Source organism: Felis catus, chromosome C2 (assembly GCF_018350175.1).
Source record: "Felis catus isolate Fca126 chromosome C2, F.catus_Fca126_mat1.0, whole genome shotgun sequence".
NCBI lineage: Eukaryota > Metazoa > Chordata > Mammalia > Carnivora > Felidae > Felis > Felis catus.
In genome coordinates this window covers 152,973,492-152,999,100 of record NC_058376.1, presented here as the reverse complement: position 1 = coordinate 152,999,100, position 25,609 = coordinate 152,973,492, and the positions used below count along the sequence as shown (strand labels likewise).

The following is a 25,609-nucleotide window of genomic DNA, read 5'->3' as shown; positions in this document are numbered from 1 at the left end:
TGATCCACTGGGCACAGGTGGAGGGATTCTGGGGGTTCTGTTTTCCAGAGATGCTTGATCACTGGGTAAACAGGGACCCATTGATTCTGCCAGGGACATTTGTAGGCCTGCTCTCACCCCAAGTCTGTGTGAAGGTAAGAAGTGTCCTAGGGAAGATGGCACATTCTGGACTATTCCATGTATTCATCCTAATCTCCCTGGGCTGAGTTTGTTACCTTCTATCTCCATTTAAGCAGCTTAGTTTGGAGAGGAGCTAGGGAAGGTAGCCATGGCAGCCAGTGGTTAGGACTCACCCCTGGATTTATAACTTTATTGAAGAAACCCACACTGACTTTCTGCACGAGTGGCCGACACGCGAGACAGGATGACTTGTGTCCCCCAGAACCTGAAGATAACAAGCACAAAGCCAACCTTCTCCATTTCCGCACATCCCTTGGTACGTTGAAGCCTAGGTGGCCTCTCCTACCCTGTCCTGGATGTGTGGTGTTCCAGCGCTGCGGGGTGCACACCCCCTGGAGCGAAACTGGCATGGTGCAGGGTCTTCTAAAGGCGGGACTGCACCTCTTACCCACCAGGATGGCGCCTCCAGAGCGAATGTCCCAGGCACAGGGAGCGGGGTTCTTCCTGGCTCTGCCTTCATTGTGGCCCCTGATTCCCCAGCAACAGCCAAACCCATGGTTTCCAGGCCATGAAAGGGGGGGCTTCTGAGATGCCTAAGTGCCTGGTGGCCACGAGGGTGGGCTTCAAGGTCAGCCCTGCCCCCAGTTGGCTATTTTAGCCTCGGAGACGTTTGTAGGACCGTCAGTCCCTTCAGGTGTTTGAGTCCTCGTTCAGCTCTTTGGAAAAGAGTAATAATAAAGCGTTTCTCTCACCACATGGTTGAGTGCATTAAATGAGATGATCTCTGCAGAGCCTGGAACACAGCCTCCAGCACAAAGGAAACCCTGGGTAAATACTAGTACTTACCGCATTGTTACTTTGTAGGACACCCTCGATCAACACTGGTAGTTACCCTTTTTGTTACTTTGATTTGACTTGTGGAACTAATGGTCATCTTTATCCTGACTTTCGATGCTAAAAGAGTTTGCTTTTGGTACATTTGTTGAATCCTTTATTCATTTATCATGATCTGAGTGTCAATACTCAATACAGAAATGAATGAGATAGTCTTGTGTTAAGACGCACCCCTCATTATGTGTGGTCTCTAAAATTGTGGTCGTGCTCTACGTAAATCTGCATTTCTGTGTGTTCATTTACATGCTGTCTGCTTCCAGAAAGGCCCTGAGATGGCTCCTTTACTTGGAGACCCGTGGGATTGTCCATCCCAGGGCTCTGCAGGCTGCTTTCTTCTCTCAGCAGGTGGGAGGCCGCCCCTGGTATGGGGAGCTCTGGCCCCCATCCTGGGCTCCACATAAGTCTGGGAGGGGGTGGTGAGAATTTTAGCAAAAAAGAAAAGTATTGTTCTTGGAGAAGAAAATCATCACAAGAAACTACCAGGAAGACCTCACGCACGGCTTTTACTCATCTCCGTGATGTCTGTAGCTTTCCTCCCTTGGATTTTAATGTGTCCTTGATGCTCTTAGGTGGGGAAGGAAAACATTGGCCCTTTCACCATGCTCCCTTCTGCAGCTGCTGCTTCTCAGTGCATCTGCCAAGACCCGAGGCCCCGGCCAGGGCAGGGCGGCAGGCTCTGAGGGCCCTTCACTCCCTGCCAGGGCGACCAGCAGGCTGATGCCTCTCCAAGGGCGGGGGGGGGGGGGGGCCCTGCCTGTGTTTCTGCTCTTCCCCAGTTGGGCATGAACTCACCTGTTTCATTCTCAGACTTAGCATTTTCTGAGCTGGATTATCGCCAGCCTTTTATGAGTACTCTCTATGTGCCAAGGGTGCTGTGCTCATGGTTACTCTGTTGCAGTGGGAGCTGCGGCTGAGGTGCAGAAGCCAGATCCGAGGTTATCCAGCACGTAGATGGCAGGCTTGTGATTTGAACCCAGGTGGGCCTGACTCAATGCTTGTCTGGCTGGCTGTTCCCAGGGTCAGGCTGGCTGCTGTCCCCTCCCTCACCGAGTCCCTGTCCAAGGTATCCATTTCCAAAGGAGGAAGAAAAAGTGCCCTGATGCTTTTTCTGGGAGCATTTCTGTCTGCTCTTGGCCTTGGCAGATGAAAACTCCTACCCCATTCTCAAAAGTCAGGCCATCCTGGATGCACCCCACCCCCAACACTTGCCATTTCTTTTTGTGTCTCCCTGCTGCACTGCGAAGGGGACTGTGTGTTTTTATTACCTTTTATTTTTGTTCTTTTTAATTAAAAAAATTTAAATGTCTATTTATTTGTTTTGAGAAAGAGAGAGGGCGAGCACAAGCAGGTGATGGGCAAAAGAGAGGGAGGGAGAGAGAGAGAGAATCTAAAGAAGTTTCCACACTGGCAGTGCAGAGCCCAGCATGGGGCTTAAGCCCCTGAACCATAAGATCATGACCTGAGCTGAAACCAAGAGTCGGTTGCTCAACCAACTGAGCCACCCCGGAGCCCCTGTACTATCTTTTAAAGATGAGGGAGGGCCGGGGTGCTCAGGGGGCTTTGCCCGAGGTCACAGAGCTGGAGAGGAGATGCCACATTCTTCGGGGCCGAATCTGCCACCCCACCCTGCCTTTCCCATATCAGGGCCCTCAGTAAAAGTGTGTGGCCCTGGGTGGCCATAAGGTCCCTTCAGAAGTAGCGTGTCCTGCCTTGATGCTGTATCTCTTTTCTGCTTCCACAGTGTTGCTGCGTCGCAAATCACCCTCAAACTCAGTGGTTTAAACCACTGAGTCTGTAGTTGGCGGTTTCGGCGGGGTTCAGCGGGATGGTTCTTCTCTCACTGGGCTCCCTCACGCGTCTGCTCTCAGCTTCTGGGCAGGCAGGCGGGCCGGCTGGTCTGGGATGGCTTCAGGTGAGACGGCCCATCTCCATGTGTCTTTCGTGCTCCCGCAGCCTGGGCTTGTGCATGCGCTGGGCAAGGTGCCGAGGGAGCAATCAGAGGCACGCGCGGTCTCTTGAAGCCCGAGCTGGGAAGTCAAACCACCCCCTCGGTCACATGGTGCTGGCCGAGGCAAGTTCCGGGGCCTGCCCGCATTCAAGAGGGGGAGACAGACTCCACCTCCTGATGGGAGAAGCTGCGAGGTACCAGGAAGAAAGGCGTGGATACGGGAGGGATGGCGAATCGTGACTACTTTTGCAGTCCACTGCTAGTGGCGAAAGTGTCCCAGCCATTCCTGGATTTCTGTGACCTCAGCTAAGGGTCTAAATGAATTCCAGGTTCTGAGGAGCTCCTGGGAGTTCTGCCAAGAGGGGGAGCGGGGTTGAGTTCGGTGCGAGGGTGTTTGGCCTATGTCGAACAGTCTTATGTCTCACTGAACACCTACTTTGTACCAAGTGCGGTGCTAGGTACATTTTTTATTAAAAAATATATATTTTTTAAAGTTTGTTTATTTTTGAGACAGAGCACGAGTGGGGGAGGGGCAGAGAGAGAGGGAGACACAGAATGTGAAGCAGGCTCCAGGCTCCGAGCGGTCAGCACAGAGCCCGACATGGGGCTTGAACACACAGACCGCGAGATCATGGCCTGAGCCGAAGTCGGATGCTTAACCGGCTGAGCCACCCAGGCACCCCTTTTGTGCCAGGTACTTTATAAACATTGTCTTCCACCTCGCAAGCACCCTTACTAGGTATATTTTTATTTTTTTCCCATTTTACAGAAGAAGAAGACCGAGGCCCGGAGTAGTTAAGAAACTTGCCTGAGGTCACATAGCTTATCAGTGGTTGCGGCAGAACTTGAACCCTGTGCTTCTTGCCAAATTACCACCCTGAGTAATTTGCCCTCAAAGCCTAGAATTCTAGTGGAACTATTAGTTTCAACCCCCTGAAAAGCAGTTAGTATCCAGTGTTTTGAGCTGGAGCCTCAGTTTCTCCAAACATAAAAAGAGGAGCTTCCGAAGCCTTCCGGGTCCCCAGCTCCAGTTGGCAAGCACTGGCCCCAGAGTCTCCTCTCTCTGGGGGGGGAAGGGTTCCGTGCGGTCAGAGGTGGCTCCCTGGCCCCAAACAGCCCCCTGTGTGTTCAGATCTCAGCTGTTTTTTGCCCAGTAAGGGACGGAGGGACGGGAGGGATTCCTTGGGTGGTCCTGTGGGACACGCAATGAACGAATTCCACGCCTGTCACTGACACGTGTCTCTGGGGAAGCTTTGGCTTTGGCTTCAAATGCGTGAGCGCAAACCTAATGCATTTAAGGTTTTCCATTCCCAGTTGTTGTCCTCCCGGCTGTGATTTCGCCCTGGGGAATCACTGCTGAGGTCTTTGTGGGTAGGGAGGGAGCCTTCCCCAGGGAGGCAGCTCGGTCCTCTTCTGTTGCCCGCTGGCCAGGGAGTTTACCTGCCGTCTGCTCCGGTGATGCGAGGGAGGGCTTCAGAACCAGGGGGGTGGCTGTGTTGGAGAGGCGGAGTTTGGAGGACTGGCCACGGATGCCCCGGGTTTAAATCCCAGCTTACCAGCAGCGTAACCTCATCTCTGAGTAAAGCGCACATGGGAAGCTGCCCGACAGGGTTGCCTTGAGCAAGAAATCAGACAACCCGTGAGCATAACCCGGGTTGGCAGGTGGACAGATGGGCCCACATTTCCAGACAGGTGTGTGAACTACTCATTAAGAGGGGCAAATCTGGGGGTGCCCGCGTGGCTCAGTCAGCTGAGTGTCCGACTCTTGATTTCGGCTCAGGTTATGACCCCAGGGTCGTGGGATTGAGCCCCATGTCAGGCTCTGTGTTGGGGGTGGAGCCTGCCTGGGATTCTTCCTCTCTCCCTCTCTCTCTCTGCCCCGCCCCCTCTCATGCTCTCTCCCTCTCTAAAAAAAAAAAAAAAAAAAAAAAGATAGGTGTTGATGATTTCTTCTTAAAAAAAAAAGCAAACCTCTGGGCATCACCTCTGGGTATGTGCCAGCCACATACGCGTTTTAGAAAACCAAGGACGTGATTGACATTCAGCCTGGTGGGGAGGAGAAAGGGCTTCTTTCTATTTTAAACCCCTGTTCTTTGGCGTGACAGAAGCTCCAAATCAAAGTGTCAACCCGGGAACCACCCGAAGAGCCTCGTGAGGGCTTTTCTTGGGCAAGATCACACTGTGGTGGCTGGCTGCAGACTGGTCGCCCTGCGCTTTCTGGGTCCCTTTTCCTCCCTTCTGGCTGACGTGGGGTGGGCAGAATAGGGGGGTGGGCAGTGCGCTCGACCGCCGGGGTGCGTGCTATACCCGGCTAGCCCAGATCCTGCGCCCTCCAAGTGCCTGATACACCCTGATTGTCCTCGTCATTAGAAATCTAAAGTAACGAGTTAAGGAGAGGAGTCTGAAATGTCCTTGAAGTTTGAGCGCATCTTTAGGGGTGGGATAGGAGCAGGGTTCCTTTCTCAAGAGTCATCCGTTCGTACTGGCTGCAGATGGAGCGCGATTATTTGTCGTCCACGTAGGGGGTTGTATAGCGTGTTATTAGCCTCCGCATCGCCAGGAGGGCCGGTTAAGATGCGCGTTCTGATTTGGGGGGCTGAGGCCTGAGGTCCTGCTTTTCCATCAAGCTCCCGGGCATTTCCCCTGCTTTCCCTGCTGCTGGTCTGAGGACCACACGTGAAGTAGCAAGCAAGGGTGAGAATCGGCCTGATGGCTTGTTGATGGGAGCCTGTTGGCGGGGACACCTGGGCCCTTTCCTGTGGCAACCGTACAAAGGAAGGCGCCATCTCAGGGTCGTGTCGAAGGTACCAGGGAAGATTGTGGGGGGCTCTGGGAAGTGACGGGCTGTCTCTTTATAACCCAGAGAATAACAGACGAGAAGAGGCGGATGGCGTCTGTGCGGTGGCTTGTCGTGAACTCTGGGCGGTCGCACGCTCTGTCTCTCGGGATCGGCCTGGCAGACAGCCAGCTGAACTGACTTCAGAAGAGACCGGCTCATGGGCTGGCCTACGGCAGCGGTCTTGCTGCTGGGCAAGCAGCCCCAGAGCTGCCCCAGAGCAACGCCAGGCGGGGGAGGAAGCCACAGCGTTCTGTAAACACAGAGATACAAGCCGGGGCTCCACCGCGCCGCCCCCGGGAGCGCATGTGTGTGTGCACACGCCCCCTTATCTCCTGCTTCGTTTCCCATTGCAAAGGACTTGGAAAAACCTTCTCGTCCGACCGGCTGACGGGGACTTGGAACCAAAGGGTTGTTATCAGTGCTCGATCAGCCATCGCTAGAACCGCTGAGTACCGTGGGTTTGGAAGGGGAAAAAGCTCATCCAGCGGATCCTTTCTCCACCTTAGACTCGGTTACGAACTTTGTCCCTCTCAGTCTCCGCTCTGGGCTGGAAGCACCAGCGCCTGGGATTTCGGCTCTCCGGGGTCCCTTCCTTCCCGGGATAAGCCGTGACCCTGGGTCTGTGACTTCGGCCCAGTGGCACTCTCTGACAGGACCGGGGTCCCAGGGCCGGTTTGGGGGATGCGGTGGAGAAACAGCTTGCTCCTTGCAGCCGTTTCCCCTCCTTGCTGTGTGAATACTTCTCCCCTTTGTCTAATTTTCGTGGTTTTTAATAAAGTGAATTGCAAGTGGCATGTATTCGCCGAGCTAATGTAAATTTGGAGTTTGTGGGAACTTGTGGGCCCAGCCCTGTCCCGCTGGGGTTTTCGAGCGCAGGAGGCGTTTTATGTTCCCAGGCTTCTACGACCTGACACGTGGAAAGGCGGAGGACGGTTCGGCAGTTTAGACCCGTCAAACTGCTAATTCTTCTCACCTGTGAAAACATAACGGGCCTTATCGCGAGCAACCCTCTGCTGGCCCCGGTGGCTCTGAGGCTCAGCCCCAGAAGCCAGGGGGGAAGCCGGTCCCTTAATGTGGCTTTCTTCTCGCCGGGGTTGCGTTTTATGTGTCATCCTGCGTTTGAGCTGGAGCCGCCAGGAGCCGGCCCAGCCGCCCGCCCTGCGAGGGAAAGTGCTCGCTGAGATTTCTGGAGGCTGGGGGTGCAGCCCTGCTTCTGCCTGGGGATTCTGCAGCTGGGGCCCCCCGTGGGGAGGCTGCAGGAGCAGGGAGCAGCCGGCGAGCTTCCCGGGGTGCTGCTGAGGGGCCCTGGGGAAGCTCGGGGATCTGTTCCTCTCACCCCCCGCCCCCCGCCCGCAATCGAGTACCAACTCTCAAGACCACCTGGCAGGAAATGCTCCGGTGAGGGTGGGTCTTCCTGGCTCCGCGTGTCCCCAGAGATCCTTGGTGACCCTTTGTTTTTTTTTTTTTTTAAATTTTTTTTCAACGTTTATTTATTTTTGGGACAGAGAGAGACAGAGCATGAACGGGGGAGGGGCAGAGAGAGAGGGAGACACAGAATCGGAAGTAGGCTCCAGGCTCCGAGCCATCAGCCCAGAGCCCGACGTGGGGCTCGAACTCCCGGACCGCGAGATCGTGACCTGGCTGAAGTCGGACGCTTAACCGACTGCGCCACCCAGGCGCCCCCCTTGGTGACCCTTTGTGTCGTCAATGTGTGGGCGTTGAGGGATTGGGCTCAGGGCGCCGGGAATTAAGACAGGACCCACATTCTTGCCGGCTCAGTCAGTAGAGCGTGCGACTCTAGATCTCAGGGTCGTGAGTTCGAGCCCCACGTTGAGTGTGGAGCCTACAAAGACAGGACCCACGTCCCTTCCCGTGAACCTGATACCGTGTCTCTGGGCCGGATTAGTATGGGTGTCCAGCCTTTGCTGAGGGTCCATCTGAAGGTCCCAGACTTTTGTTATCTGACGTATAGACCTCCACTCCTTTCAGCTGGGGTGCTGGGGAGGGAACATCGTCACTCTGCTGCCAGGGTAGGGGTGGATGTCATGACCCCAAGGTGAAGGTGGCTTCCAGGACAAAGTGAGGGGAGCCTGGGCCACATCTCCAGGGAGGCTCTCTGGGGTCATTCTAACCTCTGCTAGGCTACTTTTCCACAGACACATGAGGGATAACGCTTTCTGTCGCAGGGTAGGGGGCACAGCACACTTCACGATGTGCCTGGAACCTTTCCAGGTGAACGGCATCTCCTTTCTAGGCTGCTAGACGTAAGGAGCAGGTCATGTTCTCGTTGAGCAGTGGCTTGGAATTTTCTGCTCTTTGGACATCGGCGTAGGTCTTGTTCAGGGTCTCACCTTACAAGTCCTCTTCCAAATGGCTTGTGGCTCAGCACACCCTGCCTGATTGGTGCCGCTTAGTAGTCTAAACAGTGCTCTTGGGGCGCCTGGGTGGCTCAGTCGGTTAAGCGTCTGACTTCAGCTCAGGTCACGATCTCGCGGTCCGTGAGTTCGAGCCCTGCATCGGGCTCTGGGCTGATGGCTCGGAGCCTGGAGCCTGTTTCCGATTCTGTGTCTCCCTCTCTCTCTGCCCCTCCCTCGTTCATGCTCTGTCTCTCTCTGTCTCAAAAATAAAAAAAAATAAACATTAAAAAATTTTTTAAAAATAAAAATAAATAAACACTGCTCTTGATCACTCTGGAAACAGTGCATACAAATGCAGGGCAGAATCGTTTCTGTGACATCTGTAGGGAGCTTGTTGCGAGTCCTGCCCCGCCCCCCCACCCCACCCGATGTCCTACGTCCACACAGCCCTGAATATGTCTCGTCTGTCTTCTTAGCATGGCTTGCTCTTTTCCTCCAGTGGGGAGGGGCCCTGCAGGGGCCATCCTCCCCCACCCCGCTGACCCCGGCAGTTTCCGGTTCAAGATAAAGGATGTAGAGCTTCCTTCTTGCCCTTATTCACATGTGAACTATTCTATCTCTGGTTTGCCTTGGGACAGAGGATGTGGTTTATAATTCGACACTCCTGCTGTTCCTTTCCTATTGCCCCCTAAGTACGTGTGTTTTGTGGGGGGGGGAGGGGAAGAGGGGGGCACAGAAGAGAAATGGCATCTCTAAATTTCCTGCTTTTTATTTTTATTTTTTTTTACTAAAGCGTCCCACACATCCAGGAAAGTACCCATGTCATATATATGCAATTCAATGAATTATCATAAATCTGAGTAGACGCTACTCAGGTTGGAAATAGAACATGATAAGCACCCCTGGAAAGCCCCCTCTCCCTAGCTACACCAGCCCCCTTGCTCCTCTCCAGAAGAAACCCATAGCATGACCTCTAGCACCAGTTAAATTTCACCTGCTCCGAACTTCAGATAAGTGGACTCAGTGAGTACCCGTTGGCCCTCCTGTCTTTTGCCCGGTGTTGTATTTGTGAGATTTACCCGCGGAGCTGTGGTTGGCCAGCACTTGGCATTTTCGGCCCTTTCGGTTTCGCCTTCTAGTAGGTGTGAAGTGGCCTCTCACTTGGGTTTCTCTGACAACTAATGCAGTTGAGGACCTCGTCTGTGTTCATTCGCCATTTGGTTATCTCCTTTCGTCAAGTATTTGGCCCACTATTCTATTGGTCTGTATTTTTTTTTTCTTTCTGATTTATAGGAGTTCGTCATAGATTGTGGATAGGAACTCTTTGCTTGGATGTGTTCCCAGCCAGTCTTAAGCTTTAAATGTGCCTGGAGAGGGGCGCTTGGGTGGCTTGGTTGGTTAAGCCTCTGACTCTTGATTTTGGCTCAGGCCACGATCTCACGGTTCATGAGATCGAGCCCTGTGTCGGGCTCTGTGCTGTCAGTGTGGAGCCTACTTGGGATTCTCTCTCTCCCTCTGCCCCTCCCCACTCATGCTCGTTTTCTCTCTCTCTCTGTCTCTCTCTCTTTCTCTCTCTCTCAAAATAAATAAACATTTAAAAGTAATGTGCCTGGAGAAAATCTAACAGGCTCACTGTTGGGGGCCCTCCCCCTTGGGCCCCCTAGAGCATTCAGGCAGCCCACCCACCACTGGGTGAGGATTTAAGCATTGGCCTCCTCTTTGCCGGTACTGGGTTGTGACAGAATGTCCTTTCTTCTTGCTGTGCAGGGTCCTTGTGGGCGCACCAAAGGCAGAGTCCAAGTACAGCACTTCAGTGAAGTCCCCCGGGGCTGTGTTTAAGTGCCGCGTCCACACCAACCCTGACCGGAGATGCACCGAATTAGACATGGCTCGAGGTGGGTGGATATCACTGCCAAGGTGGAAATGGGTTCCGTGCCCTCCCACTTCCTCTTTTTCTTCTCAGGGTGGCCTGATCATTCGTCCCCTCTCCCTTCCTTCCTCCTTCCCTTCCTCCTCCCTTCCTTCCTTTCTTCCTCCCTCCCTCCCTCCCTCTCTCCTTCCCTCCCTCTCTCCTTCCCTCCCTCTCTCCTTCCCTCCCTTCCTCCTTCCTCCCTCCCTCCCTTCTTCCTCCCTCCCTCCCTCCCTCCCTCCCTCCCTTCCTTCCTCCCTCCCTCCCTCCCTCCCTCCCTCCTTTATTCCTCCCTCCCTCCCTCCCTCCCTCCCTCTCTCCCTCTCTCCTTCCCTCCCTTCCTCCTTCCTCCCTCCCTTCCTCCCTTCTTCCTCCCTCCCTTCCTGTCTTCCTCTCTTCCTTCCTCCCTCCCTCCCTCCCTCCTTTATTCCTCCCTCCCTCCTTCCCTCCCTCTCTTCCTCCCTCCCCTCCCTTCCATCCATCCATCCATCCATCCATCCATCCATCCATCCATCATATGCTAGGTACCTGTTACTCATTAATCACTGAGACATACTGGTGAACAAAACAAAGATCTTGCCATCCTCGACCTTACGAATTAGTGGGCCAAGAGACATTAAAATGAGTAGTTGAGTGCAAGAATACCAGAGGGGAGGTGGGTAGTTGATCTACACCTGATTGGAAGGACTCACGGTAGTTAGCCGGGCAGGTACGGGAGGCAGAACATCCAAGCAGAGGGAAGCACGTGCCATTTTAAAGCTCCGAGTGAGGGCAGTGCAGCTGGAGTGGTGGGCGGGAGCGGAAGTGGAGGGGGTTGGCAGGGTGGGCTGGGGCTGGCTCACACAGGGCCCAGTAGGCTGGAGTAAAGTGTTAAGATTTCATGCTGTGCATGAAGGGGGAGGCCATTAAAATTTATCGCAGGTTTTATATTTTAAGTAAGGAAAGATGTGATAGACTTCAAAGCTCACCTTGTAGTCCAGTGGAAAATACATGGTCCATCATCTTTGGAATCAGGTGACTCTGCCTGGGTTCAGAGCCTAGCTCTGCTAGTTACTAGTTGGGACTTACTGCGAAAGCCCCGCAGCCTCTTTGGCCTCAGTTTCCTTGCCTGTAAAGTCAGGACTAAGATACCTACCTTACCTGACTACCTTGAGAAGGACAAATGAGATAATAGAGGTGACACATAGATCTGTACATAGTGAGAGCTATTTCATTGTAATCCCTTCGTGTCCTCACTTTCTCCAAAGTTCTTTCCCATCTAGAGCTTCTAATTTTTTTTTTTTTTAATGAAGACTTGTCATGATATTCGTTAGCTGAAAAGGAGAGCTGTCCATCGTGCCATTGTGTTCTTTAGTGCCGCTCAAAATGTCCGGTTTGCAAACTGCTTATTACTGGTACGTAACAGATGAAGGAGCTAGCTTCGGAACGTAAATCACTGCACCACTTCCCCCCTCGAGGAAGTCTTGCGATGAAAAAAGTATTGGCTGAATCAAACGGCACGCATCGCGCTGGAGTTGATTTCCATTTTGTTCCAAGTTCCTCATTTCCTCGCTGGCAGGTGACCAGCACTTGGACTGTAGACCACCCTTTGAAAAGCAGCCAACGGAACATCATTTCTCTAAGCAAGTCTGGCTTTTCTCTTTTTCATCCAGGGAAGAATCGGGGCATGTCGTGTGGAAAGACCTGCCGGGAAGACAGGGATGACGAGTGGATGGGGGTGAGCCTGGCCCGGCAGCCCAAGGCTGATGGCCGCGTGCTGGTAAGTGCCGTGGGGAGGGGGCGGCACTCTGAGGGTGAATGACTTCTGGATGCCTTAGGAAGGCTGGGCGGCACGGTGACAGGGGCACGGCCTTGAGGTTGTTGCCCGTTCTGGACTACTGCTTGAACAGATGACTGATCTTTTTATTTTTTTTCATCTGTCAGATGTTCAGTGCCCGTCCCAGGGTGCGGAGATATGGCTGTTGAAACGTGATCGTGTTTGTTGCATAAGTATTTTTGTGAATGTGTATCTTTTAAGTTGAGGTATAGTGAGCATAAAATGCACAGAACTTAAGATTGTAGTTTTATTTTTGACAAAGGTACACTCCTGTGTGACGCCCTGACCCCCATCGACTTATGGACTATCTCTGTCATCCCAGAAAGTTCTCTTATGTTCCTTACGAGTCAGTTCCTCCCACCCCAAGGCAACCGCTCTTATGATCAGTACTACCATGGATTCCTTTCGATTTTTCTAGAACTTCATATAAATGGAAAGCTACCAGTGTGCTCTTTTGTGTAAGACTTCTTTCACTCAATACTTCTGAGATTAACTTTTGTGTATCAGCAGTTTATTCCTATTTATTCCTATATAGTATTACATGTTAGGAAACCCATGTTATTTTTGGCGCTCTACAGTTGACCTTTGAACAACACGGGTTGGGACTGCATGGGTCCACTTATTCGTGGATGGTTTACAGCACTCTAAGTGTATTTTCTGTTCCGTGTGATTTTCTTAATGTTTTCTTTAGTTTATTGTAAGAAGAGAGTAGTACATATAAGACACAAAATCTGTGTTAACCCCCTTGATGTTCTTGGTCAACTGTTAGGTCAACGAATAGGTCAACTATTCGTGAAGTTGTTGGGGAGTCAAAAGTTATATGCAGATTTTCAACTGCATGAGAGGGTCGGTGCCCCTAACCCCCACTGTCATTCAAGGGTCAACTATATTTGGCTTCCAAAGTGCATGTGGCCTTCTCAGGTCTGTTAGGTGCGTTGAGGAGGCGCAAAGAAAAGTCTTTGTCCTGGAGGCTTTTCGGGAGCTACGCCGTCCAGCGAGGTAGTTGCCAGCCACGTGGAGTCCGTGCATTTTAAGCCAATCTAATCAAAAATTCAGTCCTCTGTACTAGCCACATTTCAAGTGATAAGTAACAGCATGTGGCTACTGGCTACTGTGTTGGACAGCGCACAGAGGAAACCCTTCCGTCGCCACAGAGACTTTTACCGGACTCCACGAGACAGGCGTTTGTAACTGCCTCCGAAGTTTTGTCCACTTCTTCCTTTTTCTTTTACTCTTTCCTATGGAGGTATCACCCTCCATACCGACGCACGCAACTTGATGCGGACGGCTTGGTGACCTTTTCGTACACATGCTCCTGCTTCCCCATAGCTAAGGCCAGAGTGTTCCCCTACGCCCCTCTCCACTGAGAGAACCAGCATTCTGACTTCATAGGCCTTTTCTTTTCATTGGCTTTTCTTGGAAGCTGTGTGAAGCGTTTTCTCATAAAAGCAGAAGATCAAGGAGGGAAAACACTACCAGCTGCCATTCATTGAGGGCTTCCTCCGGGCCACGTGCTGTAAGGTTGAGGGTTTTATATATTTATATTTTATCCCAGGAGAAACAGGTTTTCCTTCAGGATCTAGGCAAAATGTTTCCTTCCCTGCCTGAGGAGCCCGCTTTTGTGTTAAACTTCTCCAAGGAAGGGGCTATTTGTGTGAATTCGGCCTGCCTTCTCACCACAAAGTTAGCATCTGCCCCTGGTCAGGCCCCTTGGGGGAGGGAAGAAGCAGCTGGATGCTGTCACCAGTGTGGAGGGACCTTCCTACTGGAACCACTGTCGGTCTGCGCAGGGCCCCCAGCCCCTCTGTTTGTCTCTGTGTCCGGTTTGCGGGCTGCCCTGGACCATCTCCAGGCCTCCAGACGTAGTGGCCTGACCCTGACCGGACAACTCGGCCCCAGGATGGCTGGAATGTTGTCCGCCATCCTCTAGAAAGGAGGGAAGAGGCTGATCCATCTATAAATCAGGGTGGCCTGAGGTCAAGACCCAGCACAGAGGCGGTGGCGGTCTGGTGGAGGCACCCCACACGATGCTGCAGGGCGCGTGGAGCCTAGAGCCAGAGGTTGCTCCTGTGAAAACGTTTCTTCCTCCCACAGAAAGATGAGCTCTGTGCAGCCAAGAGCTTATTTCCAGAGAGTTCTGTGTCACTGCCAATCAGAGGAGGGGGCCACCTCTGGGGACATGAACGGCAGTGAGGATCGTGGGGATGAGTTAGCAAAGGAAGCTGAGAAGGCGGAGCTGGGGCTCAGGGTGATGGTGCCACGGCAGGGTAGTCTGCCGTGATAACCCAGTTCGCGTTCATCGCACGCAGAGCTGTTTTCCTCACGTCTTACACGAGCCCGGCTTCATTCGAGAAGCCAGCCTGTGGGTGCTGGGGAAAGAGGGCACCCAACAGCATCCGTTTTCCTCGTGGCTTTGTTTTTTTCACTGTGGTCAAAGACACAACCTAAAATTTACCATCTTACCCGTTTTTAAGCGAGCAGCACAGTAGTGTTACCGGTGTGCCCATTGTTGGGCTACAGACCTCTCAACTTCTTCACCTGGTAAAACAAACTCTGCATTGAACGCTTACCCCCATCCCTCTCCCCCCCAGTCTCTGGCAACCGCCAGCCTTCCGTTTCTAAGAGTTGAACTGCTTTCGATAACAACGCGAGTGGAATCACGCAGTATTTATCTTGCCATCGGCTTATTTCGCTTGGCACGATGTCCTCAAGTTTCATCTGTGTTGTAGCGTGTGACAGTATTTCTTTTTTCTAGGGCCGAATACTATTCTATCCACTGATGGATGTTTGGGTGGCCTGGTTGTTGTGAACAATGTTGCTATGACCACAGGTGTGCGATGATCTCTGCAAGATCCTGGTTTCAGTGTTTTTGTCTAGCTGTCCAGAGGTGGCATCACCAAACCCTATGGAAATTCTATTTTCAATTTTTTTGGAGGCACCGCCACCCTGTTTTCCCACAGCGGCCGCACCATTTTACATTCTCACCAGCAGTGCACAAGAGAAGGGTTCCAGTTTCTCCACATCGTTGCCGACAGGTTTTTTTCTTTTTTTCTTCTTTTCTTTAAGAGTGGCCATCCTGATGGGTGCAAGATGGTGTCTCATGGTGGGTTTGATTTGAATTTCCCTAGGAATTGGTGATACCGAGCATCTTTTCACGTGCTTCCTGGCTATTTGTATGTCCTCTTTGGAGAAATGTCTGTTTGACTCCCTTGCCCATCTTTAAGTTGGGTTGTTTGTTGTTGTTGAGTTGTCCCGGTGGCTTTTTGCAACTGTGGCGTCTTGCTAAGAAAGGCTTGTCCTGAGCCTCCTCTGTTCCCAGCCCCCTCCGTCCTCCCAGTTGAGACTCTGCTTCCTCCTTGAGGCCTGTCATTGGTGACTGCGCTTTCTGGAATAAGCCTAGCATCTTGTGTGTCGTTCGGAACTCAGCATTATGTTGTGACCTTTGTAAGTGTAGCTTATCTTGCATGTGTGTCTCCTTTTTTATGGAAGCTGCCTGGGGAGAGACCGTATTTTTTTCACCCTTTTCACTGTCAGTTATCAGTGCCTAGAGATGGTCTCTCTAAGGAGGGGTATCTAAAAGTATGTTTGAATAATGGAAGGGCAGGGCGTCACTATTAAAACAATTAGGAAGCAAATCAGTTGCCATCTCTTCTTGGTGGCTGAGTGGTTGATAGAAGCATGAGGCAAAGTGCTATAAAACAGCCCTAGAAATGATAGGTGACAAGGTACAAGGAGTGGTGACTTCATCCATATTTACATTTTGGAGGCCTCGTATCCATTTGCTTTTTCTTTAAGGTGTCAAATCTACCTGTCAAGGCTTTCTGCTAGGCAGGCATTTGTTTCAACATTAAACACAGGAAGGTGGGTGTTATTCGAACACACTTTGAGCACTCAGGAGGTACCTGGGGTGTGAGCGTGGGACCTGTGTCCCCATGGAACGTAATATTGGATTCCATGGTGGCTTTGAAGAGGGGGAGGTGGGGTGAGTTTTTTTTGAAAATGGCATCAGGTGCTGACTTCCAAGTATAGAACAGATGGAGAATTTGAAAGCCGCGACAGGGTGTCAAGTGTCTCATCGACAAATGACGTTTTCTGAGCCCTGAACCTGGCAACCAGCTCTGGTGCGCTGACTTTGGCTTAGTGTCTGCAGTCTGGGCTCATAGGTGTCGTGGTGCCTTCCTGTTTTCCATCCAGATGATACCAGATGCAAACACAGCATCCGGATTAGGGGCGAGGCCCTTCCCACGCTGTCTGCCTGCTCCCCCGTGTGCAGACGACCGTTTAAGAAATAGAGAAGAAGCAGTCTTTGTTGCCATGGCCACCCAGGCAACTCCGCATAGGCACGGGCCCTTTTCTTGGATTTGGGAGGGCACCTCAGGATGTTCAAGTCTGCTGTCTTCTGCTTGTCATTAGTCTCCAAGGCTCAGACAACAAATAATTGAAGCATCCAGATTATTCCTCGTGGCAGCGGCCTTCTGGGCTCTATGCCTCGTCCTTCCTAAACATCAGGGAGGCCCCTGTCTGCTCACGACTTCTCATCTGTCCACTTCTTTCAAAGCCGTGTTTTCTGGTGGTGATGGCCAGAGAACGTCTAATGTGCTATAACACATACGGAGGAAAGTACACAGATGATTTGTGTTCACTCCGATGAATTGTCATTGGGTCGGCAGTCTCAGAAGGACTTTCCCAGCATTCCAGAAGCCCCTTCCCTGGGCCTCCCAGGCCACTCCCTCCTCCCTTGGAGCCCTTGGAGCAGGGCTGGGGGGTGGGGGGGACTTCCTTGCCGGGTGGGGTGTTCTCGGTGGCCTGGGGCCTGGCCCTGGCTGTGCAGGGTGGACCTGAGGCGTGGTAACAGCTCTGGCTATCTGTGTAAGAGGGTGGGGTGGGGACCTACGTGTCTTTGTGGCTGAGCCATCGGGAGAGGCCCAGGATCCTCCCACCCCCTCCCCCAGAAGGACGTGCTGTTTCCATACAACAAAAAAGACCTTTGTAATAAATTGCTCATTTTCTCCTTTTGATTTTTTTTTGGGGGGGGGTAGTAAAAAACAATCCTCATAACTTGAAAGATGTCAAATTCTAAGGTTTGGGGTAATGTGAGACCATCTTCCCCTTTTTAGATCATCTGGAATCTGAGTTTGATTGGTCTTGTTGTTTCTAGAGAATGCGCTTCTTTTCCTGTTCTTCCCTGCTCTGCCCCCTTCCTCCCTCATGGCAGAACTCATTTGGAGAGATGGATGGGGTTAGTAATCCTTTGGAGACAGTCCCTAGGAATTTTTTTTAATGTAGGGGTCAGATTGACATGTGTGTGTATATATAATGATAATCAAGGCTAAACAGTCTCTTCTTTCTGTAATTTATATTCAGAAACAGTCTTCTTTGTTTCCCTACATGCATACTGCCTTTGACACTTTGATCTCTGACCTCACAGTATGCCTGAATTTTAGTTTAGTTTACTGTGAAATGCAATATTTGGATTTTCTAGGAATTCTCCAAGATCACTCCTTAAACAATTTATGGCACTTAAAAAAAACAAAACAAAAACAAATGAGGAGACAGTAAACTTGACATTAAATGCAGAATGTCCTTCCTTAGAAGAGTCAGCATGCCCCATGATAAGTACCCGCCCCTTTGTACGGTCCCTCCAGCCCAGAAGTCCAATAAAACATGGTAAGCCCTGGAAGCCAAGGGCTTTGCTGAATCTATAAGCTAAACTGGAAGTAATTTACCAGCCAACTAGATAAGTGATTCAAGTTTGCAAGCCATCAGAACTGAGTCAGAGCTAAAAATTTAAGAAATCAACTGTTTGGTGAAATGGAGTGATTATGTGCTTTGCGATAGATTTGCACAGGTCCTTGAGAAACTATGCTGTCGGCACAAAACTGTATCAAGTGGGGAGGAATGAAGGTGGTTTGCAGTATAAGGAACAACAAGAGGTTTTCCTGTGTAGTTTAATCTCACAGGGCAAGCACCAATGTGTGGGCAGATTCACATTTCCGGTAGTTTTGCCCTTGGGCGGTGAGTGGCCTTGTCTTCAAGGGTCATGTGGGCGGTGGATTTGAAGGAATGAAGAGCAAAGAGGCTGGCAGGCAGTGATTTTCATCAGAAGATGATCTGAGGGATGACCAAGCCCCAAAGAGGCCCCTCTCTTCTTTGGTGACCTGGGTATTTCATTCGACCCCAGAATGGTTATCTCAGGGGTGTTGGGACCTCTGGGTAGGCCAGTAACAACAGCTACTAGATCTCCCTCGGGGTGGGTTTGACTGCTCCTCAGGCAGGAATGGGAACTTTAAAAAAAATTATTTAGTTTTTAATTTACATCCACATTAGCATATAGTGCAACAATGATTTCAGGAGTAGATTCCTTAACACCCCTTCCCCATTTAGCCCATCCCCCCTCCCACCACCCCTCCAGCAACCCTCAGTTTGTTCTCCATATTTAAGAGTCTCTTATGTGTTGTGCTCCTTCCTGTTTTTATATTATTTGTGCTTCCCTTCCCTTATGTTCATCTGTTTGTCTCTTAAATTCCTCATATGAGTGAAGTCATGTGATATTTGTCTTTCTCTGACTGACTAAATTCACTTAGAATAATACCCTCTAGTTCCATCCATGTAGTTGCAAATGGCGAGATTTCTTTCTTTCTTATTGGCAAGTAATACTCCATTGTATACATATACCACATGTTCTTTGTCCATTCATCTGTTGATGGACATTTGGGCTCTTTCCATACTTTGGCTATTGTCAATAATGCTGCTATAAACACTGGGGTGCGCGTACCCCTTTGAAAAACCGCACACCTGTATCCCTTGGATAAATACCTAGTACTGCAATTGCTGGGTCGTAGGTAGTTCTATTTTTAATTTTTTGAGGAACCTCCATACTGTTTTCCAGAGTGGCTGTACCAGTTTGCATTCCCACCAACAATGCGAAAGAGATCCTCTTTCTCTGCATCCTCACCAACACCTGTTGTTGCCTGAGTTGTTAATGTTAGCCATTCTGACAGGTATGAGGTGGTATCTCATTTGGTTTTGATTTGCATTTCCCTGATGATGAGTGATGTTGAGGATTTTTTCATGTGTCTGTTTGCCATCTGGATGTCTTCTTTGGAGAAGTGTCTATTCTTGTCTTTTGCCCATTTCTTCACTGGATTATTTGTTTTTTGGGTGTTGAGTTTGATAGGTTCTTTATAGATTTTGGATCCTAATCCTTTATCTGATCTGTCATTTGCAAATATCTTCTCCCATTCTGTAGGTTGTGTTTTAGTTTTGCTGATTGTTTCCTTCATCGTGCAGAAGATTTTTATGTTGATGAGGTCCCAATAGTTCATTTTTGCTTTTGTTTCCCTTGCTTCTGGAGACATGTTAAATAAGAAGTTGCTGGGGCTGAGGTCAAAGAGGTTGTTGCCTGCTTTCTCCTCTAGGATTTTGATGGCTTCTTATCTTACATTTAGGTCTTTCATCCATTTTGAGTTTATTTTTGTGTCTGGTGTAAGAAAGTGGTCCAGGTTCATTCTTCTGCATGTCGCTGTCCAGTTTTCCCAGCACCACTTGCTGAAGAGACTGTCTTTGTAACATTGGTTATTCTTTCCTGCTTTGTCAAAGATTAGTTGGCCATACGTTTGTGGGTCCATTTCCGGTTCTCTATTCTGTTCCATTGACCCAGATGTCTGTTTTTGTGCCAGTACCATACTGCCTTGATGATTGCAGCTTTGTAATACAGCTTGAAGTCGGGGATTGTGATGCCTCCAGCTTTGGCTTTCTTTTTCAAGATCGCTTTGGCTATTCGGGGTCTTTTGTGGTTCCATACAAATTGTAGGATTGTGTGTTCTAGCTCTGTGAAGAATGCTGGTGTTATCTTGATAGGGATGGCCGGAATGGGAACTTTCAAACGGAAAATGGACAAGGTTTTCTAGTGAGACAAGGAGGACCCTGAAGCGGTGGGTTCCTCCAAGGTAGGCAGCACTTGCTGGCTCTGAGACTTAAGGGAGCCACGCTGACACTTGGGCTTCCCGTGTGGAAAATAGGAATTCCAAAGACGCCTCTGGCCTCCCTCTAGCATCGCAGAAGAAGGCAAATGTGGGTCCTGTAGATGCTGAACGTTGTGACCTGTTGTGCATTCGAAGGAAAGAGACCAAGAAATTAAAAGGTCTGATTATTCTGGGATGCCAAAATATTTGACGGCTCAGTCAGTTGAGCGTCTGACTGTCGATCTTGGCTCAGGTCGGAATCTCATGGTTGTGAGATTGAACCCCACCTTGGGCTCCACACTGGCAGTTCAGAGCCCGCTTGGGATATTCTCTCTCTCTCTCTCTCTCTCTCTCTCTCTCTCTCTCTGTTCCTCCCCTAGTCTCTCTCACACTCAAAATAAATAAACTTTAAACAAGCAAAAGCTCTGATTATTTTAGAATGCAATATTTTAGGAAAATACATTTGTAGGCCAGAGTGGACCGGGGGCAGAAGTGAGTGTGTGTCCATGAGAAACAGGCTGGGCAGGGTGCCCACCCTCGCAGGAAGCGGGTCGGCCCCTAACCAAACTTGTGGGTGCTGGGATGTGCGAGGTCACCTGCACACATGTAACTGGAGCGGGCAGGAGTGTCCGAGTGGGGGACTTCTGTGGTGGGTGGGGAAGGACGCGCCCCTCCCGCGATCCTGCTGCTGCCCCCAGCCCAGCGTCCGTTGGACGTTCACTTCCACTCTTGCCCGCCTGCGGGCTCCACACCATGGCTACGTTCTCTCTCTAAACTGTAAACCAGGTCATGCCACTCACCTGTGTGAGACTGTCGGCTTCCCTTGCACGTCCACGAAGGTAATAGTCCCCACGGTCTTCAAGACCTCCGTGGGCTGGCCCCGTTCCCTCTCTGACCTCTTCCCTCCCACCGCAGTCCAGACCCGCCCGCCTTCCTTTCCCTCGAACCTTCAAGCCTTTCGCGGGGGCTTCCTCTGCACCCAGTGACCCCTCTCCTGGAACACTGTCCTGCACCCTCAGCGTGGCTGGTTTGCTCTCCTGTCTCCCTGACCTCCATCCTTCCCACCTCCAGAGTCTCTGTCCCATAACTCCAGTCTTTCCTTCCCAGTGCTCAGCACTAGGTACAGTCCTCGTTGGTTTACGTATTTGTTTCCTGTCTCTTCCTAGTAGCCTCCTGGGGTTCGCTCATGTAGGTTGCCGATGCCCCAAACAGCTGGTGCCAAGCTCTGGCGGGACAGGAGGGAGGGTGGCTTTCTGGCCCCTCTGCCCCTCTCCTCCCACACAACCACCAGGTGTTGCCTGGGTTCTGCTTTGGGACCTGCTGGGGCTGACTTTCCTGCTCTGACCCCCCTCTCTGTCCTTTAGGCCTGTGCCCACCGCTGGAAGAACATCTACTATGAAACAGACCACATCCTGCCCCATGGCTTCTGTTACATCATCCCGTCCAACCTCCAGGCCAAAGGCAGGACGCTGATCCCCTGCTATGAAGGTGAGAGCTGCTGATTCTCACCCCCATCCCCATGCCAGATCTCCACCCCCAAGGTACCCAAAGCCACGCCCATCATCTCCGTTCCCCTCAGCTTCCCAAATTCTGACCAGAGGCAGCACTGGGTCCCTGATTGGCCTCTTGGCACCCGCGGCCCCACCCAGGGAATGGGGTGACAAGGGGGCCATGGTTCCAGGCCCTGCCCAGCCCGGCCCATCTCTGCCCCAGAGTCCACGGTGCTTACAGAGCTATGTGAAGTCTCAGACCGAGATTCACTGAGCCTCAGCCAAGCCATCAGGCAGAGGCACTGCCACATGCTGTGCAGCCTTGGGAAACATACTTTCTCTCTCTGGACCTCAGTGTCCTCGCCTGAAAATTCAGAGGTTGGCCCAGAGAGTCTCCACAGTCCCAGCTCCCAAAGGATCCTAATGCTCCGGAGACAGCTCCACGGACAAACATCCTGAGGCAGGGGGAAGAGGAGACTCAGGATTCAGTCATTCCGTGACATCCCACGGCTGACCTTCCTTCCCATGTGGTCTGTGCACCTCATGGCAGTTTTCAGACCTTGCCAAGGGGCACCTGGGGTCTTAGAAGGAAATGTATTTCTCAGGCTCCCTGCTTAAAACCTCCAAACACCTGGGCACTGGACCATGAGCTGATCATCATCATCACTGTTGTTATTATTATTTCTTAAAAAAATTCTTTTTGAGCTGATCGTTATTTAGCTCAGTTGAACTTGAGCTTGAAGGGTTCAGGAAACACTCTTCTTTTCATCAGTTTTATAGCTTGTATATCAGGTTTTCTTTGCTTAGTTCCGAGTGAGATAGAACTTGTTTCCTCTTTAAGTGCTGTGCTGGTTATATTCCCCCTAATTTATTTGTTTGGACCCAAGTCTCCACCAGCCTCTGTTCACGTTTCCTCTGGGTCTCCCTGGGGTTTCCCAGGTTTCAAATCTGTGGCCACCAAAAATGATTCTGAGAAATGCTGCCTGGGCACATTCATTTTTCTGCCTCATGGAGGACCCTCCAGGGCCCTGAAGGGGACTCAAGTGTCCCGAGCAGGTGTTCCGTGCAATGTCCCCGCAGAAGGACTGGCAGGGTCCCTGCAGGAGACGTGAACCCCATCCTTCCGTGAGGGTGAGCCTTGTTCTTTTCCTGTGTCAGCATGTGGTCAGCTGTCGCCGGGCCATGTGGGGAAATTGAACTCTGGCCCCCTTTGTCTCTGCATTGTCCCGGTCAGAAGAAAAACTTCATCTGAAAAATAGGTGTGATGTAGTCCGTCAAGAGGGAGGGATAGATAGTATGAAGACACAAATAAGGGGTCAAGGCGGTGTCCTGACTGCCCCAGCCTATTCCTCACTTTGTCCCCCCAGGAAGAAAAGGCAAAGCCCCTGGAACAACTTTTTGGGTAGCTCGTTGGCCCAGGGAGAGGTGAGGAAATCGATAGAGGTACTGAAGGCAGTGACGATGGAATCCAAACTAGTTACGCAATACGACCAGCATGTTGGTTTTCCCAGGAGACGTGTTGTGAAATATGGACACGTTGCCGTCCCCAGCGATTCCTCTGTGTACCCCTATAAGAATCAGAACGCAAAAGGACAGACCTCTGACGCGGTCGCTGGAGCCCAGTGTTATGTGCACCACCAGCCACCGTGGCTCACGCTTCCGGCACGTCTGTTGTCCTCAGATGTGAGATCAGCACCAGGCCGGTGTTGGTTTGGGGACTTCACACATTCTCTCACTTAATCGTTACAATCCCTTAGAACGTAGCTATTCTTTGCTTGGGTTTGAAGAGGCGTAGTTTTCTGGAGGTTGTTCTAGAAGACGCCAGTGGGGGCGTGGGAAACGAGAAAGGGAAGGAATCGCAGCCCATAAGGGATGCTGCCTAACAGGCTACCGTCGTGGGCAAGTCTCGGGAGCTCGGGGGCCAGCATGGAGCACACCTTGGAATTACCCACCTGAAGAGTGTGGGGGCTGGAGTCTTTCCACCGTTCTGTCCTGCCGTGTGTGGGGGCAGGGCAAGGCCCCCGGCGGAGAGATGTAGGTGCTGGAGGCCAGGCTGCGTCACGGAAATGGTATGGGCCGAGGGAAAATGGGTGGGGCCCCCAAAGGTGGGCTTGGAGGTTGGCCTTCTCCTGTGACAGATGAGGAAGCTGAGACTCCATTGAAATAAGTTGCCGGAGGTCACTCCTACAGTAAATGTTAGAGCTGGGATTTGGATTTCTCGTCTGTCTGACCTCAGCAAGTCATTTTGTGCCCTCTTGGTTAGTGGTGATTTCTGTGTGTGTTTTGAAATTTCCAACTTAAATGAGACTTTAATAGGAGCCAGTCAACAACCCTCACAGAACAAGAGAGGGCGACTGAACTACCCAGACATGAACGTTTTGGGTGTCGGTGCTCTCAAGAGCAGGCCCTGCCTGCCTTCCCCGTTGCTGGTGGCTCTGGTGTGATGCTTGGCAGGAAGATGGAAACCCACGTGAGCCAAGGAGGGCCACAGCGAGGCCAGGTGACTGTTCCACAAGTGTCCGTCATTCACAAGTGTGTGTGAGCTCTGGGCCTTCGGAGGTGTTGTGTGTGTCCCCCACCCCACCCCACCCCCCCTGGGTGCTTGGGATCCTCACCATAGGACGTGGCCCCTGTGGCTCACTGGTCCCAGATGAGCTATGTGTGGAACAGACTTGAACTGAACCTACAGCCAGAGCCCAACTAGATGCCAAACCCCAGCTGATCTGTAGGAGTGGGAGTGAGAAACGAATGCCTGTTATCTGTCACAGGTTTTGTGGTTATTACGCAGTTTAAGCTGACACGGGGCTCATCTCGTGATCCCAGATTCCTCACACGACAGTGGATGTGGGATCAGCTCAGGCTTCCAGGATTACTCTTCCGCTGTTCCTTGGCTTAATGGTGGCCAAATGGTGCCAGCCAAAAAATAAGCAAAATGGTGGTCCCTCTTCACCCCGTCCCTCTGCCTAATCCTCCTTTCCCATGGGCACACATACACTTCCGTGTCCTAACTCAACTCTCCCCCAGGAGTGTTGGGGTATAAGAGCAGCCCCTAGAACAATGGGACACTGAAGAGAATGTTTCTGTGGTGCTTGGTCCTGTGGAGGCAAGAGTGGTAAGTGCTCAGATTTCTCTAGAAGACTGGCTTGGCAGGATGGGGGATGCCGGCCACAGAGAACCCTGGCCTGGGCTCTGTTGACTTTGGGGATGTCCACCTCCCAGTTCTGTGGACTACTTTTGGTCTTAAAGCAACCAAATTTTCTCTTAATGTGGAAAAACTCGGTGACTCAGGCTCTCTGGTCCAAGTGGGGGATCACGTTACAGCTAAGTACGGTACAACTAAAATATTTCACAATTTGACAGGACCTTTTGGATATCATCTCGACCAGCCTATCTTTATTGAGGTCTAGAGATGCGGTGTGGCTTGCTCCGGGCCAAGTTCTTCGTTCCCTCCCGTTATTCATGTGCCATGCAATGGAGAGGCCAAGTAGCCTGGTGGCTAAGAGCACAGACTCCGGACCCAGACTGCCAGGGTTCGAGTCCTAGCTCTGCCCCATTGTTAATGTGCTGAGCTGTGCCTAAGCTACCTCAGGGGTCTGTGAAGAGGACGAAGTGAGTTAAAACTTGTAAGTTCTTAGAACAGTGCCCTGTGTGCGTGTCCACACGAGCGTGCGCACTAAGCATATATGTGCTTGTAGTCTGTATTCCGTGCTAATGTACTATATGCATGCTAGGCAAGTGTTTGTCAATCACTGTGGGGTTCCTGATTTGTCTGCTAGGAATAAAATCCACACAATCTTTTTTTTTTTTTTTTTAATTTTTTTTTTCAACATTTATTTATTTTGGGGACAGAGAGAGACAGAGCATGAACGGGGGAGGGGCAGAGAGAGAGGGAGACACAGAATCGGAAACAGGCTCCAGGCTCTGAGCCATCAGCCCAGAGCCCGATGCGGGGCTCGAACTCACGAACCGCGAGATCGTGACCTGAGCTGAAGTTGGATGCTTAACTGACTGCGCCACCCAGGCGCCCCTCTTCTTTTTTTTTTTTTTTTTTAATTTTTTTTTTCAACATTTATTTATTTTTGGGACAGAGAGAGACAGAGCATGAACGGGGGAGGGGCAGAGAGAGAGGGAGACACAGAATCGGAATAAAATCCACACAATCTTAAGTGCCTGATAAATCAAACCCAAGTGACCCAGTGCCAGCTGTCAAGTTCCCCATCCACAGGGGAAAACAGTGGAAACATGATGTTTCACAAGTGGGAGAGCCGTGCG

At 51.2% G+C, this 25,609-nt stretch overlaps 1 protein-coding gene across 4 annotated transcripts in view; it reads left to right on the top strand.

Moving 5' to 3' along the window:
• Window positions 1-25,609, top strand: part of ITGA9 (integrin subunit alpha 9) — a 362,074-nt gene that overhangs the window by 7,711 nt on the left and 328,754 nt on the right. For all 4 annotated transcript variants that reach the window (XM_023260749.2, XM_023260752.2, XM_023260750.2 and 1 more), the window contains exons 2-4: window positions 9,926-10,053; window positions 11,720-11,826; window positions 21,212-21,335. In XM_023260749.2, coding sequence (XP_023116517.2) covers window positions 9,926-10,053; window positions 11,720-11,826; window positions 21,212-21,335 — 359 coding nt within the window. The remainder of the gene's footprint in view (window positions 1-9,925; window positions 10,054-11,719; window positions 11,827-21,211; window positions 21,336-25,609) is intronic.